The sequence below is a fragment of the Carcharhinus amblyrhynchos genome, chromosome 12 (genome assembly GCF_965287045.1).
Source record: "Carcharhinus amblyrhynchos chromosome 12, sCarAmb.v2.hapA, whole genome shotgun sequence".
NCBI lineage: Eukaryota > Metazoa > Chordata > Chondrichthyes > Carcharhiniformes > Carcharhinidae > Carcharhinus > Carcharhinus amblyrhynchos.
Window position 1 is genome coordinate 21,624,509 of NC_137335.1, and position 27,120 is coordinate 21,651,628.

The 27,120-nt window shown below is 42.2% G+C and overlaps 1 protein-coding gene across 3 annotated transcripts in view; it reads left to right on the forward strand.

Annotated features, from left to right (window-relative positions):
* Positions 1 to 27,120, forward strand: part of LOC145350847 (uncharacterized protein C6orf118-like) — a 47,897-nt gene that overhangs the window by 13,385 nt on the left and 7,392 nt on the right. For 2 of the 3 annotated variants that reach the window (XM_080200206.1, XM_080200207.1), the window contains exons 4-8: positions 8,515 to 8,574; positions 11,466 to 11,590; positions 17,919 to 17,977; positions 22,049 to 22,239; positions 25,073 to 25,126. In XM_080200206.1, the coding sequence (XP_080056332.1) occupies positions 8,515 to 8,574; positions 11,466 to 11,590; positions 17,919 to 17,977; positions 22,049 to 22,239; positions 25,073 to 25,126 (489 nt within the window). Of the gene's footprint in view, positions 1 to 8,514; positions 8,575 to 11,465; positions 11,591 to 17,918; positions 17,978 to 22,048; positions 22,240 to 22,325; positions 23,734 to 25,072; positions 25,127 to 27,120 lie in introns of those variants that run through there. The other variant, XM_080200208.1, reaches the window with a different exon arrangement.

A 27,120-nucleotide genomic window follows, 5' to 3' on the forward strand; every position in this document is an offset into this window, starting at 1 on the left:
ACCAGAACTACTGGAGTGCAGCTATCTCAGTGCGTTGTAAGGCTGGAGGAGATTATAGAAAGTGAAGGGTAAGGCCACAGCAAAGTTGAGAATTTTGAAAATCGAAGTACTTTTTGATTGGGAGCTGGTGTATGTCAGGTGGACGGGGGAACAAACTTGGCTTAAGTGAGGACGTGGGCTCAAGGTTTTGATTAACTTAAGCTTATGGAGGGTAGAACCTGGGAGGCCAGTACTGGGGTAGTCAAATCTTGAGGTAACAAAGGCATGGGGGAGTGTTTCAGCAGCTGAGGCAGGGCAGAATCTGAAGGTGTTCAGACCTCGAAAGTCCTGGTGATGGTGTGGATGTATCAACCTTATCTCTTGGTATCTATGACACCAAATTTGCAAACTGTCTGGTTCAGCTTCAGACAGTTATCTGGAAAAGGGAGAGGGTTGGACTCAGTTACTGGTCAGGGTTTGAAGACAATCCCCCCCATGTGGCGTGTTTCTCGCCAGCGGGAGGTGGTTTGCCGTTGGCTGGCAGTGGGGTCTTCTGCTCTCATCACTCTCAATGGGGTTTCTCATTGCATCGACCCACCACTGCTGGGAAACCAGTGGCCGGGGAAGTGGGGGGGGAGTCATATCCATGGGACCTGAAGATCCCACCGCCAGACAACAACCTGAAAATCCCACCCAATGACTTCAACCTTTGCAGTAATTAGCTGGAGGAAATTTCTGCTCATCCAGACAAGCAGTCTGACGCACTGGAGACAAAGAAGATTTTGAGAGAGGTAAAGGTGAGATAGAACTGGCGTACATGTGGAAACTTACCCTGTGTTTTTGGACCATGCTGATGAGGGACAACATGTAGATGAGAAATAGGAGGAGCCTTTGAGAATACCAGGGTTAATGGTATGGAAGTGGGGAGAGGAATCACTGAACATGATCCTCTCGCTATTCCTCGATATAGTACAGATGACTTGTGCGTCAGATCTTGCTGTGTCCCTAGCCAAGCCGTTCCAGTACAGTTACAGTACTGGTATCTATTTGGCAATGAAATTACTGTGAAAGTACCCCAGTCGCCACACTCCGGTACTGAGGTACTCCAGGTACACTGAGTGAGAATTTAGCATGGCCAATGCACCTAACCAGCACGTCTTTCAGAGTCTAGGAGGAAACCCAAGCAGACACAGAGAGGATATGCAGACTCTGCACAGACATGACCCAAGCCGCAAAGCAAACCCGGGTCCTTGATGCTGTGAGGCAGCAGGGCTAACCACCATGTGCCCAATGTATGTGTACAACAGAAAACAAGACAAATCCAACCTGGCCAATTAACTCCCCATCAGTCTACTCTCAATCATTAGTAAAGTGATGGAACAGCACTAAAAGCAGCACTTGCTTAGCATCAATCTCCTCACTAATGCTCAGTTTGGGTTTTGCCAGGGTCACTCAGCTGCTGACATCATTACAGCCTTGGTTCAAAATGGACAAAAGAGCTGAATTCCAGAGGTGAAGAGTGACAGCCCTTGACATTAAGGCAGCACTTGACAGAATGTGACATCAAAGAGCCGTGGTAAAACTGGATTCAATGGGAATCATGGGAAAACCCTCCACTGATTGGAGTTGTACTGAGCATAAAGGAAGATGGTTGTGGTGGCTGGAGGTCAATCATCTCAGTTCTAGGACATCACTGAAGAAGTTTCTCAGTGTAGTGTCCTAGGCCCAATTATTTCATTCAGCTGCTTCATCAATGACTTTGCTTCCATCATAAGGTCAGAAGCAGGGATATTCGCTGAGATTGCACAATGTTCAGTACAATCCATGATTCCTCAGACTCTGAAACATTCCATGTCCACCTGCGGCAAGATCTGCATAATATCCAGGACTGGGCTGGGAAGTAACATTTACACCACACAAGTGCAAGTAATGATCATCTCCAACAACAGAGAATGTAACCATCACCCTTTGACATTCAATGGCATTGCCATTGCTGAATTCTCCACCATTAACATCCTGGAAGTTACCATTGACCAGAAGACAAACTGGACTAGCTATATAAATACAGTGGCTACAAGGGCAGGTCAGAGGCTAGGAATGCCATGGTGAGTAACTCACCTCCTGACACCTTACAGCCTGTCCACCCTCAGGAGGGAAATCTTCCAGCTTTATCATATCTGAACCCATTTCTAAAATGTGACCACAGTATATATATTTGCTTTCTCCTAAATAAATTATTTTGTACTTCTCCGTCTTGGTTAGTGCCGCTCCCTCACAACATCAGGCTTCTGGGTTCAATTCCCGGCTTGGGTCACTGTCTGTGCGGAGTCTGCACGTTCGCCCTGTGTCTGCGTGGGTTTCCTCTGGGTGCTCCAGTTTCCTCCTACAGTCTGAATGACGTGCTGGTTAGGTGCGTTGGCCATGTTAAATTCATCCTCCCAACCAGGCACCCAAGCATGTCGATGGGGGATTTTCACAGTAACTTCATTGCTGCGTTATTGTAAGCATACTTGTGACACTAATAAACAAACTAATAAATTCCCCTGACAACCAATCTTATGATACAGTTCCTGGATATGAAGTTCCTTTCTATGATAACCTTTTCTCCCTTTGTTTTCAACTTGTGCCGGTTACCATTGACGTTCATCACACAGCTGATAAATATACCATGGTTGTACTTATATCACGGTAGTAAAATAAATCTGAGTAAATATCACAAAAATATTTTCTCCTGAGGTCATTTTATGGTTATATGTGCCTGCACCATTGTATTGACTTGATCTATATTTGTTCATCTCTGTTAGATGGTTAAATAAATTGTGCAAGTCCATCATGACAAAGTGCATGCTGTCTGTTGGAAGAAGTGAGTTAGATGCATTGAATGGTTTTTCTTTCTTCCACACGTTCTTGACCATAGCACAAAAGCCATTAGTTACTAATCTTTAAAACTTTGTGGAAATTCCTTTATAATATCTCTCCATCAATAACTATTTGCATTGCCCTTAAAAGGGTTTGTGAATAAAAACTAACATATAACATATGAGGCTGCCATTTGAGAGATGGTAATACTTTTTTTATTTTCTTTGACTCACTTGCTTTTCAAATAATGCGTACAATCAAGCGTGTAAATAGACTTTTGCGATTTTAATGAAAACAGCTCATAATAGCCTCATTCATTATAATTAAACCTGCATACAGTCCCTACAGATGGAACCTAGTTTGTTTTTAAAGGATCTAATCTATCCTAATCAGGAGGTTGCTAACTAATTGTCTGCTGTAGCATCTTGGTAGTGACAGGTAACATTTTAAAAGGAGACAAAATATGAAATTCCAGTTACTTGCAGCACATATACTAAAATAGGAACGTTGCAGAGCGGGAGACTAGGACAATGAAGCCACAAGATTCCATGGATTAAAACAAAGTAATTTTTACTATACAAGAGTCAACAAAGCAAGCACTAAATACTATCTACCCCATCAGTACTAAATATTATCTATCCTATATGTTACCATCCAGGACAAGCATGAATTAACAGTTTGTTGTAGATAAACTATAAACTGCATAATGAAGGGCCAATAACAACTAACAGAGATCTTATGAATTGACCCAGCAGTCCACTCAGATTTTAATAATCACACCAAGTCACAAAGTCTATCAAATTCTACCTTCTTCACAAAGAACTTGAGCTCCGATCCTTCTAGGAGCTAGTCCGAACCCAGCTGACACCAGTGCACAACCAATGCGAGTTCCACAGGTATGGTCTTCACCGCAAATTGCGTATATCTGCAGAACCCACTCAACTCGGGCCTGGATATTCACGAGGGTGGAGAGGTTATTTTACTGTTCCTTGACAGCTGAACAGCTGGAGAGGCTCTCCGTTGTGTCACAAATCCTGGAAATTCTAATTTCTCTGAACCCAACATTTTGTATCTTTGCTGAGGTGGGTCTGGAGTCAAACTGGCCAGTATGCGTGATTCATGGAGACAGCTGGCCATTTAAATCATCAGTTGCCTCCACTGAAGTGTGATTTTGGAAGAACAGGAGTGTGAAATCTGGAGTGTGCAGATTACAACAGCTAAGAAAAGGTCTGAACTTAGTAGATTCTTATGGATTACCAGGGTATCCATAGGACAGGTAAGGTACTCCTTTGGATTGGGTCCTGGGATGCCTTTAGGAGAAGTAAGGCATCTTTGGAATAATCATAGAATGCCTACAGTGCCAAAGAAGGCTATTCAGCCCATTGAATCTGCATCGACCACAATCCGACCCCAGCCCTAACCCCATGCATTTACCCTACCTAGTCCCCCTGATACTAAGGGGCAATTTGGCATGGCCAATCCACCTAACCCGCACATCTTTGGACTGTGGGAGGAAACCAGAGCACGGGGAGAATGTGCGACCTCCGCATAGACAGTAACTCAAGCCAGGAATTGAACCTGGATCCCTGGCACTGTGAGGCAGTAGAGCTGACCACTGTGCCACCCTTTATTATTAAAAGTGAACAGCAACAGTTGCAGCAACTCATTCTCTGTTGTTCTCAGCTCTGGATCTTGTCTCCTCTTCTTGAACCTTCAGCTTGTCTGTTCTGCATCAGTGGATTCCACGACTGTTTACACTGATCTGTGTATATTTTCCAAGAAGGGTTAGCTTCAATTTCTCACTGTCAGCTTGCTCCTGATTTCTGAGAGACTACAGACAGTTCTTTTTGTCTAAAAAATGTGCAAGTTAGGCTGATTGGTCATGCTAAATTGCCCCTTAGTGTCAAGGGGATTAGCAGGATAAATACTTGGGGTTATTGGGATAGGGCCTGAGTTGGATTGTTTTTGGTGCAAGTTCAATGGACTGAATGGCCTCTTCTGCATAGCGATTCTCTGATTCTAAAAACATACAAATTGAACTTAAAAAATAGATTCCCTTACACTGTAATGATAATAGTTGTACGAAGAGCTATCTGAAAGGACATATAGAATATATTCTTTAAAGTTTTAAAATGAAAATTATTTAAAAATGTTGCTTTTAATGCCACATGTACTGTGGACAATTGTTCTTCTGGCAAGTGTCTATTTTATCTCATAGATGGGTGACATCCATTAAGAAGTCAAGAAATTCTTTGCACCAAAATGCTTCTCATCCATATTATCACTGCACACCCTTTGCATCCAGTGAATATTGGAAACTGCTTGGAATGATTAATTGTTCCAGATGGTGACCTAGGTGTTTTAAGCTTGTGGGTTTTTAGACTTGTCTCCAAACAGTTCTCCTTCACGTTTCCAAATCTCTATGCAAATCTTTGTCTCTTCTTTGGGCACAGGTGAGGTCCCAGAGGACTGGAAGATAGCGAACGTGGTACCATTGTTTAAAAAGGGTGGGAGGGATAGCCCAGGTAACTACAGGCCGGTGAGTTTGACGTCAGTGGTAGGCAAGTTGATGGAGAGGATTCTTAGGGATAGGATGTATGAGCACTTAGAGCGTTGCGATCTGATTAAGGATACGCAGCATGGCTTTGTGAAGGGGAAGTCTTGCCTTACGAATCTGGTAGAATTTTTTGAGGAGGTGACAAAAACGGTTGACGAAGGACGAGCCGTTGATGTCGTCTATATGGATTTCAGTAAGGCGTTTGACAAAGTCCCTCATGGTAGGTTGGTAGAAAAGATTAAGGCTCATGGGATACAAGGCCAGGTATCTAGATGGGTTGAGAACTGGCTTGCTAAGAGGAGACAGAGAGTAGTAGTGGAGGGGTCCTTTTCTAGCTGGAGGACCTCTTCTCTTTGTAGTATATATAAATGACTTCGAAGAGGGAGTAAGTGGTGTGATCAGCACATTTGCAGATGACACTAAGATGGCTGGATTGGCGGGCAGTGAGGAGCAGTGTCTGGCAATACAACGGGATATTGATAGGCTGGTATACTGGGCAGATATATGGCAAATGGAGTTTAATCCGGATAAATGTGAGGTGATGCATTTTGGCCGGAATAATGTAGGGGGGAGTTATATGATAAAGGGTAAGCCTATAAAGAGTATAGAAACGCAGCGAGACCTGGGGCTGCAAGTGCACAAGTCTTTGAAGGTGGCAGTGCAAGTGGAGAGTGTGGTGACGAAAGCCTATGGTATGTTAGCCTTTATAGGAAGGGGTACAGAATATAAGAGCTGGAGTCTAATGTTGCAGTTGTATAGAACGTTGCTTAGGCCACATTTAGAGTACTGCATCCAGTTCTGGTCACCTTACTACCGGAAGGACGTGGAGACTCTGGAGAGAGTGCAGAGGAGGTTTACCAGGATGTTGCCTGGTATGGAAGGACTGGGTTATGAGGAAAGATTGAGCAAATTGGGGCTGTTTTCCCTTGAAAGACAGCGACTGAGGGGGGCTCTAATAGAGGTAAATAAGATTATGAAGGGTATAGATGGAGTAAACAGAGGTAAGCTATTTCCTATGTTAGAGACACACACGGATATTAGGGGGAGGTTTTTCACACAGAGGGTAGTGGGGGTATGGAATGCTGTGCCAAGTAAGGTGGTAGCGGCAGGCACGCTGGAGTTGTTTAAGAGTAACTTAGACAGGCACATGAGTGGGTTGGAGATGGGAGGATATAGGAGATTGTTTTAAATAAGGTTCATTAGCATTGAGACGTCCCTGGTAATGTAAAAGGATGTGGTATGATACTAATGTTTTTCTCTTTTAATTCACAGGCTTTAAGTCGGTCCGCCTTGTTGTCCGACGAGGGGCATACACGCGATGGGTCGTACTTGGGCTGCTCTTGAATGTTCGAGAGTAGTCTAGTGCTTCATGTCATTAGTGTGTGCTTAAACTGGACCAAATGCTGGGCAACACGACAGCTCAGTGACTATCACTGTTTGCTGTGCAGACACATGGATTTGGGCCAATGTCTGTGGGAGTTTGCGCATTCTCCCCGTGCTTGCGTGGGTTTTCTCTGGTGCTCCGGTTTCCTCCCACACCCCAAAGATGTGCTATTAGGCTGATTGGAGGTAATAAATTGTCCCTAAATTAGTTTCCCTCAATGTGGAATGCCATAAACAATAGATAAGGGTCATGGGTGGAGGGGGGGACTGGTAATGTTAAAATGGTGGCGCAGGCTCGTTGGGCCGAAGGGCCTGTTTCCCGGGCTGTTTTTGTTCTTTGTACACCTGGAACACGTTTTTTCCTCTCTATATGTGAGGTGGACCTGCAACACCAGGAAGAGAGGATTCCATTCTCCATAACTAATTATCAATCTCTGTAACCAATTTAAAGAGAACATATAAATCTGATTAAGAACCTTCTGCCTATGTAACCACTTTCTGTTACATTTACCTATCATTTTCTATCAACTTTTTCCTAATTATCATTTCCAGTGTCTGCAATTATGATGTTTATTTTCTATGTTAATTCCTCATATTGATTATACAATTTGGCATCGGTTTCACTCACTGCTTTAACACATTTTCTGATTTTATTAAAACTGCTATTTCATTCCACAGTACCTGAAACTCCCAGTTTCTTAGAATTGGCACTTTTTCCCAGAGTTTTGATTCTGTGAACTGAATTTGGATTATGCCATCTGACTAACTTCTCAGAATTTATCAGCACCATTCCCACAGCTATACTGATGGATTATTTTTCTAGCCTTTAGCACTTTCTGCTCATTAACTTTCCTTCAAATAATGTTGAAGAAAAATTGAAAGGGGACAATTTCAAAAGCTTTTTAAAGGGAAAATCAATATAGTGATTTCTGTTAAAACTGAGGCAGGGTGTGTTTGAGAGGAAACATTATAACGTTCTTAATTCACTTATGCTGTGGCTTTTATGTGGCAATTTTAGAAAATACATTAAGCTGAAAAATGCATGTCTTAATTTAATGTCGCTTCAATTTCCAAAACAAAACACTGGGAAGACGTAGAAAAAGAAAGTGTGTTTGTGGCTCTTTATTTAAAGTTGCTTCGGTAAAAACAACCTAGATCTTTTTTGAAGCTGATGAATTATCACATATAATTCTGACAATTTGGAAGGATCAGTGTAATGTGGATACACATGTGAGGACAGAGGGAAAATAGCAAAGAGGTAGATACAGATAGAGACACGAGAAAGGGAAGACATTTCTTTTCGCAGTCTAAGTTTCTTTTTTTTAAACACAAAGCTGAATTTTGAAAATAAAGCATTTTGGAGGAGAACAGATAGGAAGAAAGGAAAGAAGGGAAACAGATTGAGGGTGAGAGGCCCCTCTCTTTGGGAGAGTACGCACATTCTCTTTCTCCTCTTCCCTCTGTTTATTCTTCTTCCTTTCCTTTCCAGCACACCCTTCACCTTTCTCCTTCTCATGCACCATTCCACTCCACCCTTTGCTCCACCCCACCCACTTTCCACTCCTCCCAAGTTCCTGGCCACCCACCTTCCACTCCTCCCACCTCTCTTCTTTCCCTTCTCAAGTTGTTGGTTTAGGCAATGCATTGTTGCTATAGTTTAATCGCTAAATAATGTTGTGTATTGTTTTGTTTTCACTTTTTCTGCTTTACCTCTCTTCTGAATCTGCATCCCTCAGGTCGAGTATGATCTGTATCTCACGTCACTCCTGGAATCCCAGCCGACGGATCGACACAACGTAATGTGTTTAAAACTTGCAACTCTGAATGTGTTGACGAAACTTCTGGAGGGGAATGAAAGGTTAAACTGTATCTAACAGTATTTTAGGAAATGGTTGTATTCAGTAGAGCAGTGTGACAAATTTACATGGTACAGCTTTCCCATAGGTTCCTTTTATGCTGCAGATTTAACACGATATCGCCAAAATGATTGTATATTGCACACCTTCATTAAAAAAAAGAGCAAACTTGCATTCGCGTAGCACTTTTATGATCGCAGGATGTTCCAAAGTACTTTTCATCAAATGAAGTAGTTTATAACATATAGCCAGTGATGTAATGCAAGAAATGTTGCAGTCAATTTGCACATAGAAGGGGGTCTACAGACAGCATTGTGGTATTGACCAGTTAATCTACTTAACTGATGTTGGTCCATGGATAATTATTAGTCAGGATACTGGAAAAAGTCTGGTTGCTCTTCTTTGAATAGTGCCATGTTGTCTTTGCACAATCTGAGAGGGCAAGTGGCATCAGTTTGCAGCCTTGTCTGAAAGGTGAAAACCCATAACCCTGAAATTGCAATAAATGATAATGAAGCCACCAACAGACATAAAACCTATTCTACTAAATAATCACCAACAAAAGAATGAAGTAAAAGGCTACATGAATGCGTTTATTTAGTAAAGTTGCTTCTATCTTTGTTTTCCCTTCTGGAATATTGTATCTCCGCTTTTTCCCTTTCCAAGTTTGTTTCTTTTTCACTTCTCTATTTGATTTACTATCTATTTCTACTTCACAAATCATGAGATTAAAGAAGTATTATATATCTCAGTACGATCCACCCGTGTGAGTGGCATACCCACATGCAAATGTTAATCTCTGTGTGGTTTAGTGGTTAGAAGCAATTCAGTTTATTTGAATATTGCATAATGCTGTTAGGAATCTGCAAGATAGGAGTTGTTCAGAATGCTGTTGCTTATGTTCTTGTCAGTTGCCAGGTTCTTTTGGCTCCCTCTGCTCCAGCAAGTCAACCTCAAGATCTTTATCCTTACATTCATGATCTTGACTCACTTACCTCAATAATCATCTTCAGCCTTATCTGCCCACTGACACATTTTGCTCCTGTAATATTGATCAAACCTTGGCAGTTATTGTTCTGGCCCAGCAGTTGAGAGTTCAAATTTGGATTAAAATCTGGAAACATTCCTATCTACATTGCGGGAGCACCAACACCATGCAGTTTTCAATAAGAAGGCCCACCATCACCTTCTCAAGGCAGCTGGGGGATGGGCAATAAATGCCAATCTTTGCCAGCAATACCAACATCCCAATGATTATTTTTTTAAACATCCTATCATGTCACGGTGGCACACTGGTTAGCACTGCTGCCTCACAGCGCTAGGGACCCAGATTCAATTCCGGCCTCGGGTCACTGTCTGTGTAGACTTTACACTTTCTCCCCGTGTCTGCGTGGGTTTCCTCTGGGTCCTCTGGTTTCCTCCCACAGTTCAAAGATGTGCGGTTTAGGTTGACTGGCAATGCTAAATTAATCCATAGTGTCAGGAGCATTAGCAGGGTAAATGTGTGGGGTTATGGGAATAGGGCCTGGGTGGGATTGGGGTCAGTACAGACTCAAGGAGCCAAATGGCCTCCTCCTGTACTGTAGGGATTCAATGATTTTATGATAAGTGCTGAAATTGAATTCAACAACTCTGTGGGCTATCATCAGAAAAAGTATTCCGTAAATGGCTCAGTGGCTCTACAGTGGTACTGAATCTGGGCAGTATCAAACAAATCCTGCTCCTATGCATTTTGGTTAAGTGTCAACAGAGTGCTTTAGTTGTAAAAACCTGTTAATCAAAACTGTTCTCAGAAGTGTTCCGAGTTTTAAGTTTATTTATTAATCACAAGTAGGCTTACATTAACACTGAAATTATTGTGAAAATCCCCTAGTTGCCATACTCTGGTGCCTCGTTGGGTACGCTGAGGGAGAATTTAACATGGCTAACGCACCTAACCAGCATGTTCTTCAGATGGTGGGAGGAAACCCAGATGAAACCACACTGACATGGGGAGAATGTGCAGACCCTCTACAGACAGTCACCCAAGCTAGGAATTAAATCTGGGTCCCTGGCGCAGTGAGGCAGCAGTGCTAACCACTGTGCCACCATGTCGCCTTTCATATGGCATCAGCTTTGGATTGACTGGTTGCATTCTCACTGCTGATTCCAGAGATACAAGCACACTATCTAGGCTGCAGTACTGAGGGAATGCTATACTTTCAGAGATGCTGTTATTCTTAGGCCCCCTCTGTCCTTTGAGGGGGAAGAAGGTAGATTCGAAAATAAGCAATGGAGCTCTGGTATTCTGGCCAATATTTATCCCTCCATTCCAACACCAAACACACTCTGTCTGGTTATTATCTCCTGTTGTGTCTGGGAACTTTCTGTTTTAAATATTGGCTTCCATGTTTCCTAAAATACAACAAGATTAAACATAAAATACTTAATTATCAATTAAGCCTGAGGTCATGCTGTTTTTAAGTGCAGTTTTCGCTTTCATTGACTAATTAATTGCTGTTATGTATATTGTACCTTTTTTAAACAGGAAGCTAAAATACTTAAATCTGGTTTTGTTAGTTTTGGCCCCATGTTGAATAATCTGTACTTGCTTACAGTAGTTGAATTATTGCGTTCCATGTAAACTACCCACCATATATATCTTTCACTTTGTCTTTTTCCCTCCATTAAAGACAAGGAAGAACTTTAGTGCTGTAGCACTATAATGGGGCAAAGATACAGTGATCTCTGATTTGTCAGGGCAGATACATTACTTTGTCGATTACCGTTGCTGATAAAAATCTACAGGTAGGGGTTTCTAAGAAGATTAATGGTTCTTCTAAATCCAATAGATATTCCAGGCGCAGCTCCGAGGTATGAATAACAGGACAGTGAAAACGCATCATGTCAAGGAAGTTCAACAAAAAGTTTTAAATCTGGAACAGGAGGCAAAAGTCGCTTTGCAGAGGAATGATGAGTATGTTCATGGTTTGCTTATGAGAATATTACTTCAGTGCTTTATTCTGGTCAGAATTTTGCCAAAGTTTTGAGTCAGATGACCCTTTGAATGAGAGTCATCCTGACTCAAAACGTTGGCTCCATCCTCTCTCCTCAGATGCTGTCAGACCTACTGAGATTTTCCAGCATTTTCTGTTTATGTTTAAGAGTCCAGCATCTACAATATTTTGATATATGTTGGCCAGAATGTTCTTCATAAGACTGTAAGACATAGGAGCAGAATTAGGCCATTCGGCCCTTTAAGTCTGCTCTGCCATTCAATCACGGCTGATATTTTTCTCATCCCCGTTCTGCTGCCTTTTCCTTAACCCCTGCCCCCTTATTAATCAAGAATCTACCTATCTCTGTCTCAAAGACACTCAATGATCTGGCCTCCACAGATTCACCACTCTCTGGCTGAAGAAATTCCTCCTTAATTCTGTTTTAAAGGATCGTCCCTTTAGCCTGAGGCTGTGCCCTCTGGTTCCAGCTTTTACTGCTAATGGAAACATCCTCTCTACGTCCACTCTATCCAGGCCTCACAGTATCCTGTAAGTTTAAATAAGATCCCCCCCCCCATCCTTCTAAACTCCAATGAGTACAGACCCAGAGTCCTCAATCGTTTCTCATACGACAAGCTCTTCATTCCAGGGATTATTTTTATGAACCTCCTCTGGACCCTTTCCAAGTCCAGCACATCCTTCCTTAGATATGGAGCCCAAAACCGCTCACAGTATTGCAAATGGAGCCTGACCAGAGCCTTAACAGCCTCAGAAGTACATCCCTGCTCTTGTTATTCTAGCCCTTTTGACATGAGTGCTAACATTGCATTTGCCTTCCTAACTGACGACTGAACCCGCACATTAACCTTAAGAGAATCTTGAACAATAACTCCCAAGTTTCCTTGTGTTTCTGATTTCCTAAACATTTTCCCATTTAGAAAATAGTCTATGCCTCCATTCCTCCTTCCAAAGTGCATAATCTCACACTTTTCCACATTATATCCCATTTGCCATTTCTTTGCCCACTCCCCTAACCTGTCCAAGTCCTTCTGCAGCCCCCCACTGCTTCCTCAATACTACCTGTCCCTCTACATATCTTTGTATCATCTGAAAACTTAGCAACTGTGCCTTCAGTTCCTTCCTCCAAATCATTAATATATATTGTGAAAAGTTGTGATCCCAGCACCGACCCCTGAGGCACACCACTAGTCACTGGCTGCCATCCTGAAAAAGACCCTTTTATCCCCACTCTTTGTCTTCTGCCAATCTGCCAATCCTCTATCAATGTCAGGATCTTACCCTTAACACCATGGGCTCTTAATTTATTTAACAGTCTCCTGTGCGGCACTTTGTCAGAAGCCTTTTGGAAATCTAAATAAACCATGTCCACTGGTTCTCTTTTATTTAATTTCCTTATTACCTCCTTATCAGTATTCTGTAAACTGTGTGTGACTTTATATGCCCTTCTCTGATCAGAACCTTCCACACACCTGACGAAGGAACACCGTTTCCAAACGCTTGTGGGATTATTATCAAATAAACTGGTTGGACTCGAACCTGGTGTTGTGCGACTTCTTACTGTGTATACCCTCCCTGCCTCCAGTGATTCCTGAAAGATCACCACCAATGACTCCACAATTTCCTCAGCTATCTGTTTTAGAACTCTGAGGTGTATTCCATCTGGTCCAGGTGATTTATCCATCTTCAGACCTTTCAGTTTCCCCAGAACGTTCTCCTTAGTGATGGCCACTACACTCACCTGTGGCCCCTGACTCTCCTGGAGCTCTGGCATCCCACTGCTGTCTTCCACCGTGAAGACTGATGCGAAGTAACTATTCTGTTCCTCTGCCATTGCTTTGTTTCCTATTATTACATCTCCAGCCTCATTTTCCAAAGGTCCAATGGCTATTTTTGTCTCTCTTACCTTTTATATATTGAAAAAACCTCTTCCTATCTTCTTTTATATTACTAGCTAACTTACACTCGTATTTCATCTTCTCTCCCCTTATTGCTTTTTTAGCCGCCCTCTGCTCGCTTTTAAAGGCTTCCCAATCCTCTGGCTTCCCACTAATCCTCACCACTTTGTATGCTTTCTCTTTTGCTTTTATGCTGTCCTTGACTTCCCTCGTCAGCCATGGATGATTCGTCTTCCCCTCAGCATGTTTCCTCCTTCTTGGGATGAATTTCTGTTGTGCCTCCCGAATAACTCTCAAAACCTCCTGCCATTGCTGTTCCACTGTCTTCCCTGCTTGGCTCCTTTTCCAGTCAACTCTGGCCAGCTCCTCCTTCATGTCTTTGTAGTTACTTTTATTTAATTGTAATACCGTTACTTCTGATTCCAGTTTCTCCCTCTCAAACCGCAGGGTAAATTCTATCATATTATGGTCACTGCTCCCTAAGGATTCGTTCACCTTAAGTTCCCTAATCAAGTCAGGTTCATTACAGATGGGTATAGAGAGATATGGGCCAAATGCGGGACTCGCTTAGGGGTTTAAAAAAAAAGGGCGGTATGGATAAGTTGGGCCGAAGGGTCTGTTTCCATGCTGTAAACCTCTATGATATCACCAAATCCAGAATTGCCTGTTCTCTAGTAGGCTCTGTCACAGGCTGCTCAAAAAAATCATCGCTTAGACATTCCACAAATTCTTTTGCTTGGGATCCAAAACCTACCTGATTTTCCAAGTCCACCTGGATATTGAAGTCCCTCGTGTTATTGTAATATTGCTTTTTTTATATGCCTTTTCTATCTCCTGATTTATTTTCTGCCTCACACCCTGACTACTGCTGGGGGGATCTGTATACAACTTCCATCAGGGTCTTTTTACCTTTGCAATTCCTCAACTCTACCCACAGAGATTCTGTGCCTTTTGATCCTATATCACTTCTTGCTATTGATTTAACTTCATTCCTTACCAGCCATGCAACTCCACACCCTGCCTGTCCTTCCAATAGGATACATATCCTTGGATATTTAGATCCTAGCCCTGATCCCCTGCAGCCATGTCTCTGTGATGCCTACAACATCGTACCAGCCAATTTCAATGTGTGCAACAAGCTCATTTATCTTGTTCTGTATACTGTGTGCATTTAGGTACAACAACCTCAGTCCTGCATTGACCATCTCCCTTCTCATACTTGTTGCCTTTTTTGCTCTATCTAAGGTTAAATTCCTGCCGCCTTCTTTACTCTGTGTCCTATTACGTGGTCTGGAAACTTTACTAACCTCTCCTGAGCCCTCAGTTCCATTAATCTGCACTTCTACCCTTTCCTTTAACTTTGATTTTCTAATTCTCCATACAACTGAACCCTCCCCCCCCACTATTTAGTTTAAAGCCCTATCTACAGTCCTAGCTATACGATTTGCCAGGACTCTGGTCCCAGCACAATTCAGATGAAGACCATCCCATTGGAACAGATCCCCTCTTCCCCAGTACTGGCGCCAATGTTCCATGAATTCAAATCCATTTCTCCAACACCAATCTTTGAGCCACGCATTTACTTCCTTAATCTTACTGACCCTGTGCCAATTAGCTCGTGGCTTGGGTAGTAATCCAGTGATTATCACCTTTTTGGTTCTGCTTTTTAATTTAGCTCCAAGCTATTCATACACCCTTAGCAGAATCTTGTGTTCTTGTTCGACCTACGGGATTGGTACCAACGGGGACCACGACAACTGGATTTATACCTTCCCACGCCAGGTTCCTCCGCAGCCCAAATGAGATATCCCAAACCCGAGCATCAGGCAGGATTCTCAATTCTGGTCACAGAGAACAGTGTCATTGTTCACTTGAATAAAAATTTTCATCCATCGGTATTATTTATAGGGCCCAGCAGCACTCATGACAGCAGTATAACCTTCAGTGTGATCTTCTTGATGGAGACTAATTTACAGTCCACCATATTTTGCTTTCAGACAGCAGTGCCAAAGGGCGGGGCCTGAGGGAGCAGGGACTTGTGGAGGAGGGGAAGGAGGGGGGCTACTGGGGCTGGCCCTAGGGATGGGGGCAATGATTAGGGTTAGCCAAGGGAGGGGGGGAGTGATTGGGGCTGGCAATGATGGTGGATAGGAGGGGTGGGTGTGCGATCAAGGCTGGTCACCAGAGGTGGGGCCTCGGGACAGTAATTGGTTGGGCGGGAGGGTAGGTTGGTGGTTGGGGAGACCAGTGATCAGGACCCGCCCCCCACCCCCAATGCAGCCCCCACTGGCATGAATTCCCTGGTGGACTCAGAGTGCCGCAAATTCAACTGACTAAGCATGCCCAAAAAACGAGCAGGAAAATCTCCCGTATTCCTACGCTCTAGGCACTTAGTTTATTTTTGGGAAAATCACCTCCTAGAACTAGATTTTCTTGCAATTGCCCCTTTCCAGTTTGCTGAGAATAATAATGCTTATAATGCCGTCCTGCTTGAGAACAGCTAACTTTGCACAGGGCAAACATCAGATGTGGGGCTATCTTGTTATGTATGACTTATGATCAGTACAGGTAGTCCAGTAAGCCACTGGGAAAATTTTAATTAATGGATTGTTGAAGAAAACTAAAGTCACCATATAAAATTTGCAAGCGTGGCATTTTGCTTAAATGCATTTTGGGCAATATCCCATATAATTTGATAACAAGGGTATTGATTCCTTGGAGCATAATACATTATTGCTTAATTTTATTTGTCCAAATCGCCTGAGAGGATATTAAATAGAAGTATAAAACTGAGTTGTGTGCAATTGATTAAATTTCCTTCATCTTTTCATACCTGAATTAAAATTCAATTTGAATACTGAAGGCAATGTCACCTTTGGAAAGGTCATATAAGAAATTAGTTGTGGTTTATACCCAGTACTAATTCGCAGCCTTGTTCATTGTACAGATGATAACATATCAGCATGGCCACCATGTTGTAGCACAACTAAGGGGTGTGCCTCTGCTGTTAGATTGGAATGAACTTCGCCCAAATTTGGATTATGATTCCGAATCTTTCATTATGGACTATGATTTGATAACAGCACAAAATGTCCTGAAATTTTGTGTGGTTAATGGATATTTCCTCTTCCATACAATGTTCCCATTGGTTCCAGTATCTGGTGTCCTGATTCTGTGAAGTTACACTCAGCTTCTAATTAATTTGCAGTCTCTAATCCCTTTTTATTTACAGCTTGCACACATTTCTTGCAGTTTATATGAATAGAGTTTATTTAACCCACTAATCCCAACCTCATTATCATGCGAGGCTGTGTCTAGGTCAATAAACAAGAATGCAATATGCTAAACTATAAAAGGGAGACCTATCAAAGACTTGCAGCTAAATTAGTATCTTCATTGCAACAATACTTCTTTAAATGCAGGATTTCTTGTTACTATTTCACCAGAATTCAACAGAATCAAAACTTCTCACCCGAATAAAGCTACAGTATGTAAAAGTGTCCGCGTGTAAAACAAATGTGACAACATTTTTATTCATGTTCCCTTGTGACTTGTTGGTAGTCGTAGAAATGAAAGTTTAATTGGGAAATTTCTTCTCCTGAATTGAAAAGTTTAATTTATAGCTGATGTTTCAATATTAATTTTGGGTAAATAGACATCGTCAGAAGAAATCCCAGAAAGAAAAATTAATTATAACCACATAAAGATGTCAAGCAAGCAACGCCAAAACATCCATCAGAGGGTAACTTTGTTGATGGGCTATCATTATCTTTTGCCATTTTTGTTCTGCACCAATACTGCCACTCGGCCACCATCACCCCCTCAAACCATTGGCAGCTGCATATGCATCACATGCTCGATTCCTTCGTGCAACCCACATCTCTCAGTGTGTGTCTGACACTGCCACCAATAGATTTGTCCATTAAAATGACTAGTCAAAACAATCCAGACAAACAAAACTGGGTATTATTATAGATACATTGGCCGGATTTTACCGTCCCACCCAGATCGGAGCAGGCAAAGGGCGGACCGTGGAAAGGTCCGTTGGCCTTGGGTGGAATTTTACGGTTTCAGGATGAGCAAGGCCATAAAATCCCATTCCTTGTGTTTCATGAACTGATATATAACGGGTTGAAAGTTTGGTATTAAATACCATCACTGATTCAGAGCATACCAGCTATTGATTAGTAACTATTCAGCACTTACACATCGCATAACAGCTGAGGTCACTCAGGTGGATGGATAGTTAAGGATCCATTGATGTAGATATGGTTGGGATAGAAAATGGTCAGAGCAATGTGGGCTTTTAAAAGGTAAAATCACATCTTGTTGTAACTCTAGTTCCTGATGCCTGCTTTTAACATTTCTAGTAAACCTGTTTCTTGTTTAGGCTAAGGGATGAACTTGAGCGAGAACTTGCAAAAGCTGAATCCCTACGTAAGCAGCAAGGTAAGTCAAGTTTTGCTTCAGAATTAACTAGGGTCACCAACCCTTCAGGACTGACATGGAGCCAACAACCTGGGAATGTAAGAGGATCCAGTTATAAATATAACAGTAAGTTGTTTTTTCACTTTATGGATCTATATTTAAAATATAGAGTACATACAGTACAGAAGTCAGCCATTCAGCCCATTGAGTCTGCCCAAACCTCTGAGAAAGCATCTTACCCAGTCTCACCTCCACCCCTTTTCATTTTATGGATTTGTATTTGAAATATAGAATACCGACAGTACAGAAATGGGCCATTTGGCACATTTCCAAAATACTATTCAATAATTTTGAGAATTGCTTATTTCAAAAATTATTTTTTACAAGGTTTGGACATAATTTTTTATATTTCATTAATTTAATAGACTTAATGGGGGTAATTTTAAATTTGGCTGATAATGTGAAACAGTTGCTATCAGCTTAGTAGCTTGGCACACACACTACTGATTTTAATTTCAATTGAAGTCAAAATGAAACTTGAGAGATCTGATATCACCTATTGTACATAGAATCATAGCACCCCTACATGCAGAAGGTGGCTATTTGGCCCATCGAGTCTGCACCAACCACAATCCCACTCAGGCCCATCCCCGTCACTCTTATTTACCCTAGTTAGTCCTCCTGATACTAAGGGGCAACTTAGCATGGTCACTCAACTTAATCCCCACACCTTTGGACTGTGGGAGGAAACTAGAGCACACAGAGGAAACCCATGCAGACACGGGGAGAATATGCAAACTCCACTATTGGCCAAGACAAAATAACCGCATTATGTGTTCTTTTGAAATATTTTGGTACGGAAATGTACTACTTGCGAATGCAAGTATTCACTCGCTATCTCAACTGACATCATTTTTCCAACTTCATTGTATGTTTAAGTTTCCTTTGTTATTATAAATAATTAATTTATTATCAGCACAAAACCACCAAAAGCTTGGAAGACATTTGTGTAAGCTTGGCAATCTCACTCTGAAAGAACATAGGGTGAATGGTGGGACGTACAGTTATTTATACTTGGGGCTTTGGGGTAGGGGTGTGGTGGGGGGGTGGGAACTGAGATACTCTTTTAAGGTTGAAATTAAAATACAAGTCAAATGGCCTATGTTACAAAGCTGGAGTTACCAAGAATTACAAACATACTGCATTTGGCATGGCCCACATGGCACATCATCCAAGGGACAGCATGGCGACACAGTGGTTAGCACTGCTGCCTCACAGTGCTAGGGACTCGGGTTCAATTCCAGCCTTGATGACTCTGTGGAGTTTACACATTTTCCCTGCGCCTGCATTGGTTTCCTCTGGGTGCTCCGGTTTCCTTCCAGAGTCACAAAGATGTGTAGGTTAGGTGGGTTAGCCATGGTAGATGCGTGTGGTTATGGGGATAGGATGGGAGTGGGGCTGGGAGGATGCTTTTTCAGAGAGTTGGGGCAGACTCAATGGGCCAAATGGCCTTTTACTGTACTGTAGATATTCTATGGTTCTATAAATTGCACTTGCACAGATTATGATGATGACAATACAGTTAGATCTGTGGGACTGCTCTCTGAAGCACTGTGTGAAAACAGGGCTGGTCTTTGGAAGAAAAGTGGTCTGTTCTCAAAATTTTCTTGAGGAATCCAGTGACGCAGGATGTTAACTAAAGAACTTATTTTTGTATAGCTGGTAGTTGACAGTGTTCACAAATCATTGAGGTACACGAGTGATGGTTAGTGCTGTATGACTGCTAGCAAGGATTGAAATATGCAATTTTGTCAAGCTGGGGTGATGCAAGAACATCCAGATGTGATCAACCTTCATCCTAATAGACCTGTTGAAACAAGTGCTTGAAAGGAATAGAGAACTTTTGTGCAAAAGGAAAGATTACAGAAGATTGACCATGGACTAATGGTCTATTCAGTGCCTGGACATTGTATTTGGAAATGAGCAATAGAGAAGAAACAAGGCAAGTGTTAGAGTGCAAAAACCAATATGTAGAGTTTTTTTGATTTTCTTGTCATCCTGAGTCTTGTTATATATCAATTCTGATGAGATAGATGCTGTTTACTCTCGAAGAAATTTGTGTTTATTAAAATAAATGGAAGCATGCATATACAGAATTTTTCAGTTAGTAGATTGTCACCACCCTTTGAGAGTAGATACAGTAGGCTTACTTTGTGGAATCTCTTTGGCTTGCAGAACCCATTTGAAGCTGTCCTCTTGGCTGTACCAGTGAGTGTATCAGTCTTGATTGCTGATAGTTTAGAATCTCGAATCCTGTTTTGAAGATCATGCATTTGTTTTAATATTGCATATATTTTGTATCATGATGACATGATCACCACAGATTCGTTGAGCATCAAAATCCTGTTGGACAACGTGGTAGATAAAGCAAATCAGTCCCACAGTCTGAATGCTTCCTCATTTATAGGGGTCAGAGAGAACAGGAACAAAGAAGGTAACAAATGGTGGACTTTTTTTCTTGTTTCATTGAGCAAGTGGCCCTTCAATCTCCACTCACTGGAAACCTGACAACTGACCTAATATTCTGATAAACATAGTCCCAAAGTCCCAATCTGATGGGAATGTTGAACAGCAACATGGTTAATTCTTCTTTGCTCAATTAGAGAAAGATGACAAATAATAGTTTAGTAACACCCATACTCTTCCCACCACTGCAACATTAACACAACTCAGCATCGTGGCGACATACTGGATTGGCTCACTGAGGGCCAACAGCTGGGTACTGACCTGGTAATATATTAGAGAACAGATTGTTTACTGTTGTGAGAACCTGCACACCCCTTTGAGTACTTAGATCTGAAACCAGGCTGGAAGCAGTCAGCTTGCGTGGCAACAAGCGTTGATCTCATGCTTTGCATCAAAGCTTCTATTGCCCAGATGTTAGATAGCTTTCTGAGACAGTAGCAAACAGATAATGCATCATGGCATAGTCCACAAAAGTCCTGGTATGAAACTGGCACCACTTTCACGCTGGAAAGTACAGGCTCCAAGCTCCGCATGATCAATATATCCCGGTGCAAACAGATTTCTCCAGGTTCCTTGAATGTGAAAAGGGGCTGCCTAGCAGTCCAGCCAATGTACCAAACATCCCAGTGTGCATGCTTAATTGTCCTGTGGGCTACCCCATCCAAGTCCTCCGGTGAGTCCCTGTAGCAGAAATTACTCCCCATGACTTCATTCTCTGGCATGCTAGCAAATGAACTTACCCCTGCTGGCCTGTTTGCAGCCCATAATAAAATGATTTATTTATGAAAGGAAATGAAATAGTGGAGCACCATTCTTTCTTGGTATTTAATTGTGTAGATTTGAGCTAATACTGTAGGAAGTGCTTACATAATCACTGCCCAGCTGCAGCATATGGCAATAGGAGATAATTCAGGCTCATGAATTTATTCTATTAGACCAGGATTTATAAGTATCTAAATTCAGTACCTGTGCTCCACTTCCCCAAGAAATACCTACCAATCAACCACATTTGTGAAAATTTAAATTTACAGGAGTGCGTTCTAGATTTTTACCATTATTTACGTTAAAAGAAAAGCTTCTCGATTTTAGTCCTGTTTGATCTGGCTTTAATTTTAAAATTTTGCCATTTTTATTCTGGATTTCCCCACCAGTGGAAGTAGCTTCACTGTATACACATCACTTATATTTAAAATAATAGATACTAATTTAATGCACGGCTTGGTTTGTTATTTATTCCCTGGTACTGTTTGTCTATAAAGCTACCCCAATGAGAATTGTGAGCTGTATAATAATGTCATGATGTCTATTGAATGAGGCATTAAAAGGGTGAGTCTCAGGTGGCTATTGATCCCATGAAGAAAAGCAGAATTCTCCCCGGTCAATATTTACCATCAACCAAAAGGTAATGGGATCTGGTCATTATCCCACAGGTATTTGGGGGTGCTAATTGGCTGCCGCTTTTCCTGGATTACAAAATCGACTACGTTTATTTATCTGTCAAGTGCTTTGGGATGCCCAGCAGCTTGTGAAAGGTGCAATGTAAATGCAAGTCTCTCTTTATTGTAGAAGCACTATCTACTCCGAAGCCCTTGAAACCTAAAGAGCAGCTGCTGTCTGGTGTGGAACAGTTGTTGTCGGTGAGAGAATGTATTTATAAAACAACGATGAAGATTCAAGAGCTGGAGACTGAATTGAAGCATTCCATGGTGCCCTCTATAATCACTGATGCTCTGCAGAGCTCTTACAGAGACACTTTGGTATTTATTATTGTTGTATTAAAAACAAAAGCTCTGAAGGAGAGTCGTATGGACTCAAGACATTAACTCTGTTTCTTTCTCCACAGATGCTGCCAGACCTGCTGAGTTTTTCCAGCAATTTCTGGTTTTCGTTGTGATTGATATAACGTTCCCATCTGTGCCAGAGGGGTTGCCGATTGTGGTTGACATATTTCTCAAGGCCTTATCCCCAGGACTGAGATGTCATAACCGTCAGGAAATACTGAATAGCTTAGGGCTTTTTTCTCTGTAAGTAGACAGAGGGTGACCTGATGGAAGATCTTTAAGCTTATGGACATAAAGAAGATTTTTCCGCTTTTAGGAGAGCCCAAAACCAGGAGCCAGAAATATAAGTAGTAATAGATAATGAATTCACGAAATGATTCTTAATCCGAGAGTGATTAACCTCTTGATTTGAAGGATTTACCTGCCAGCCAACGCAGTGGGAAATTCTCCATTCCTATCCCTCCCACAAGGATTAGTCTCAAAATGGAAGAATTCCACCCTATATAAATACAAATCTTTTTTATTTTCCCTCACCTTCGCCCTATTGCCATATCTTCTCTACCGAATTCTGGTGACATAGTAGAGAGTGCCATCCCCATGGTGTACTCAGATCTGCTGGAACTGGGAGTAGGTGTTACAGAGCCCATCTCTCCTTGTGCTACTTGAGGCTCTTAAAGGTAAATTAATGGCACTTAAAGGGCTCTTGCTGCCACTGATATTTTACCAGTGGCGCAGAATGCCCAGGCCATGTGACAAAGCCCCCGGATGAACCTTGACACACTGTGTATGGGCTCAGGGTGAAGGAGTTCCTTTTTTTTGGGCACTCTGTGACTCACCCTGTCCCCCTCACCAGCATGCCTAACAGACTGTGGCCCCAACTTGCCCTGGAATCCAGCCTGCATTGCTGCTACTTGTGTTAGACTGCGACACTTAGATTGCACTGCTTGGAGAGCTGATGGCCTTCTGATTGCTGGGCATCTCTAGGTGTGACATCCCACCACCTGAGCCACTTAAGAGGCAGCTGGCTGTTAAATCAGGTTATGGCTTCCCAGCCCTGTCAACTCAATCCAGACTCTACTGCAAGGGGGGGCAGGACCATCATTCGTATGAAAACCCCCAGCTTTTATGTGAGATTAGTTTTATGATATAAAATATGTTGTTCATGTATGAGCTTGAGCATTGAATGCCAGTAGACCATTTGGTTATTCAGGCATCGTAGCTGAGCCCTGTCTGATGATCCACCAAGTCTTCACTTACAAAAGAACTTTGTGTAAACATTATGAGTAGAAACCTAAATGAATTCTTCTTAACTCATGGGCACCAAGGCAAGTATTTGTGCCTCAGCCATCTAGAGTCATAGAAGTTTACATCGTGGAAACAGGCCCTTTGGCCCAATTTGTCCATGCCACCCTTTTTTTTTAAAACCCCTCAGCTAATCCCAATTGCCCGCATTTGGCCCATATCCTTCTATACCCATCGTACCCATGTAACTATCTAAATGCTTTTTGAAAGACAAAATTGTACCCACCTCTACCACTACCTCTGGCAGCTTGTTCCAGACACTCATTGCCATCTGTGTGAAAAAATTGCCCCTCTGGACCCTTTTGTATCTCTCCCCTCTCACCTTAAACCTATGCCCTCTAGTTTTAGACTCCCCTACATTTGGGAAAAGATATTGACAATCTACCTTAAAATCTAACACAGACCATGGCAAATTCTAGGCTTTATGGTTTATTTTGAAGCCATCTTGCAGACATATGCAATGACACCACCCACCCACCACCTCAAACACACACTGGAAATATGGTGTATGAGGGCAGGATAAGTTTCCATTTTTGCTTCTGGTGCAGTTTGTGTGTTTGACGTGATGGTTGATTATTTTCAGCGCTCTCTCTTCTACCACCCTCCCTGCCTCGTTTCTAATTGTGTACTTTTGAGGAAATACAACTGACAATGTTGAATTGCATTTCAATTACTAGAATATGAAGTATGAGTTTATAAAAATAACAAGTTATCAGAGGAACCCTTAGCTGCAATCTTCCAGGCCCGTTTGCGGTGGGCGTAACTCCTGTTATAGCTGCTAACTCTTGCAGGAGGACCATAACAAGACTTGCACTTTCTGCCAGCGGCGTAATCAGATTCACACCCAGTGATGTCACGCCGGTGGGTATCACTACTCCCTTGCAGCAGTTGGCTTGATCATGCTGGGAGCGCGGAGGCCAGTGTAGGCCCTGAATGGTTGGACGTGGTATTGTCCCCTGGTGCTTTTGCAGTGCCAATTGTACTGCCAAGGGAGAGGGGCTAGGAGGACAGGCCACAATAGGGGGGATTGCTGGCATTGCTGAAAGGGGGTGAGGGGAATTGTCAGCGATGATGAATGAGGAGTTGGGGGAGGGGTGGAGATTGTTGGCAATCATGAATTGGAGGGGGAGGTGGAGGGGTGGTTGGGAGTTTCCCAATGCCTGTGAGGTCTGTATCTCAAGGAGCCACGTTTACAGGCATCTTCAGGCCCTATCCCTCAAGAATGATAGTGCAAAACAATTCTTTTGACAAAGAAGATCTGGAAAGAAAATCTGGCTGTGGAGAAACACACCAGTTTTCAATTAGAAGCTGACACTTTACCATTTTCTGGGAAAATTCTGCTCCCTGTTTCAGGGGAATTCTCCAAAGTCCAATTCTGATGCCTCTTGTTCAATTTGCAATGGTCTGTAAACCAAGCTAGCAGTCCATATTAAGAATTAAATAACAAGGTTGGGAAGTTTGTTAAGAAGAGTTACAGTATTGTAGCTAATGTTCTAATCTACAACAGGGTGAACTTTCACAACTGAGGAAGTCTAATGAGCTTCTGAGCAGCAAAATAAAAGTGAGTAGTTTTATTCTCAGTTTTGGTTAAGTCTTCACTGTATTTCTTCATGTGATTTCCCGATTTCCTGAATGTATTCTGATCTCAGTTTCACTTCCCTGTGGAAAAACTTCCTGAAGGACTGGCAAATGCTGTGAAATAAATGTTGCCCTATCACTTCCAGATCTTGCACTTGAACTCAGCAGAGTGTCTGTTCATGTCATTGGCTGCAAGGCTCCTTTGTAAAGGGTTTGGGTGACCTTAGTCCACCTCCTGGTGGGAACAATCACAATACCATCCTAGGCCACAAATAATTGTCAATAAATTATTATTCATGCTCCACCATCAATCCAACAAATTACAATTTTCAAGAGTTGATTTTAAAATTCTCATCCTTGTTTTCAAATCCCTTCATGACCATGCCCCACTCTATCTTTATCACCTCCCCAAACCCCATAACCTTCAAGATATCTGTACACTAATTCTAGCCTCTTATGCATTCCGAATCATAATTGCTCCACTACTGGTGTTCATGCCTTCAGCTGCCCAGACCCCAGGGAATTCCCTCCATACGTCTCTCTGTCTCTCTACCTCGCTTTGATTTTTTAAGACATTTCTTAAAACTTACCTCTTTGATCGAGCTTTTGGTCATTTGACCTAACATCACCTGTTGTGGCAGTGTGTCATCATTTATTTTATAATGTATCTGTGAATTGTCATTATGTTAAGGTGCTATATAAATAGTTGGGATGAGATTCTCCAACCTCCCAGTTGAGTATTTCCCGCCAGCGGATGTGGTGTACTGTCTGCTAGCAGTGGGATTCTCTTGTCCTGCCGCTGTCAATAGGAATTCTCATTGACGTCATCCCATACTGACAGGAAACCCGCAGGTGGGGGTACCAGACAATCCCACCAGCCTGAACAGCTGGAGAATTCTGGCCATGTTATTGTTGTTGATGTTCATATTTACATATTTCTAACACTTGTCTTGGGATTGTTTCCGTAATGAAAGGTATTTTTATGGGCAGATTGATAGACTGACTCAGCCCTCTACCAGGGGGGTCAGTATACTGATTTCAATCTGGCTTCTATCATGTAACGTGTCTGCATGTTTACAGCAACTCTCAAACTTTCCCACTATATTAGGGTGTAGTCCCTCAGAAATGAAAGGAAGTGTCTATGTGGTGAGGTGGATGATGGTACAGAAGTACCACTAGGTGGTTTTAGTGGTGGTCAGGTTAGAGGCTTTACTCAGGGAAAGGGCTGTCAGGACAGCACATGGTGAGGCTACATGTGAGAGATTCGTCAGAGAGAGGGAAAGGGAGAAGTGGTAAGGTTTAGAATTTTAGGTGCAAACTGACAATTTAATCTTATCTGTGGAACTCAAGGCAATGTTTGACCTTCCAGCAACAATGACTTGATTTAATTAATTAATAGGATTGATCACTGACCTGTAAGTGAAGGTGCCCCCAAGGTAGCAACGATCATAATATGATTGGAATTTCAGTTTCAGGAAGAGAAGAATGGGTCCAAGACTAGTATTTTAAACTTAAACAGGGAAAATTATGAGGGCATGAAAGCAGAGGTAGTTAAAGTGAACTGACAAATTAGGTTAAAAGATTGGTCAATAGAGATGCAGTGGCAGATATTTAAAGGAATATTTCAGAATACACAAAATAGATCCAATGAAAAAGAAAAATTTATAGAATGCCTACAATGCAGAAGGAGGCCATTTAGCCCATTAAGCCTGCACCGATAACAATCCCACCCAGCATTATTCCCATAACCCCACATTTTTACCCTGCAAATTCTCCTGACGTTAAGGGGCAATTTAGCAAGGCCAGTCAGCCTAACCTGCACATCTTTGGAGTGTAGGAGGAAACTGGAACATCCAGAGGAAACCCATGCAGACACAGAGAGAATGTGCAAACATCACAGAATCACCCGAGGCTGGAATTGAACTTGTGTCCCTGGCACTGTGAGACAGCAGTGCTAACCACAGTGCAGCCAAGAAA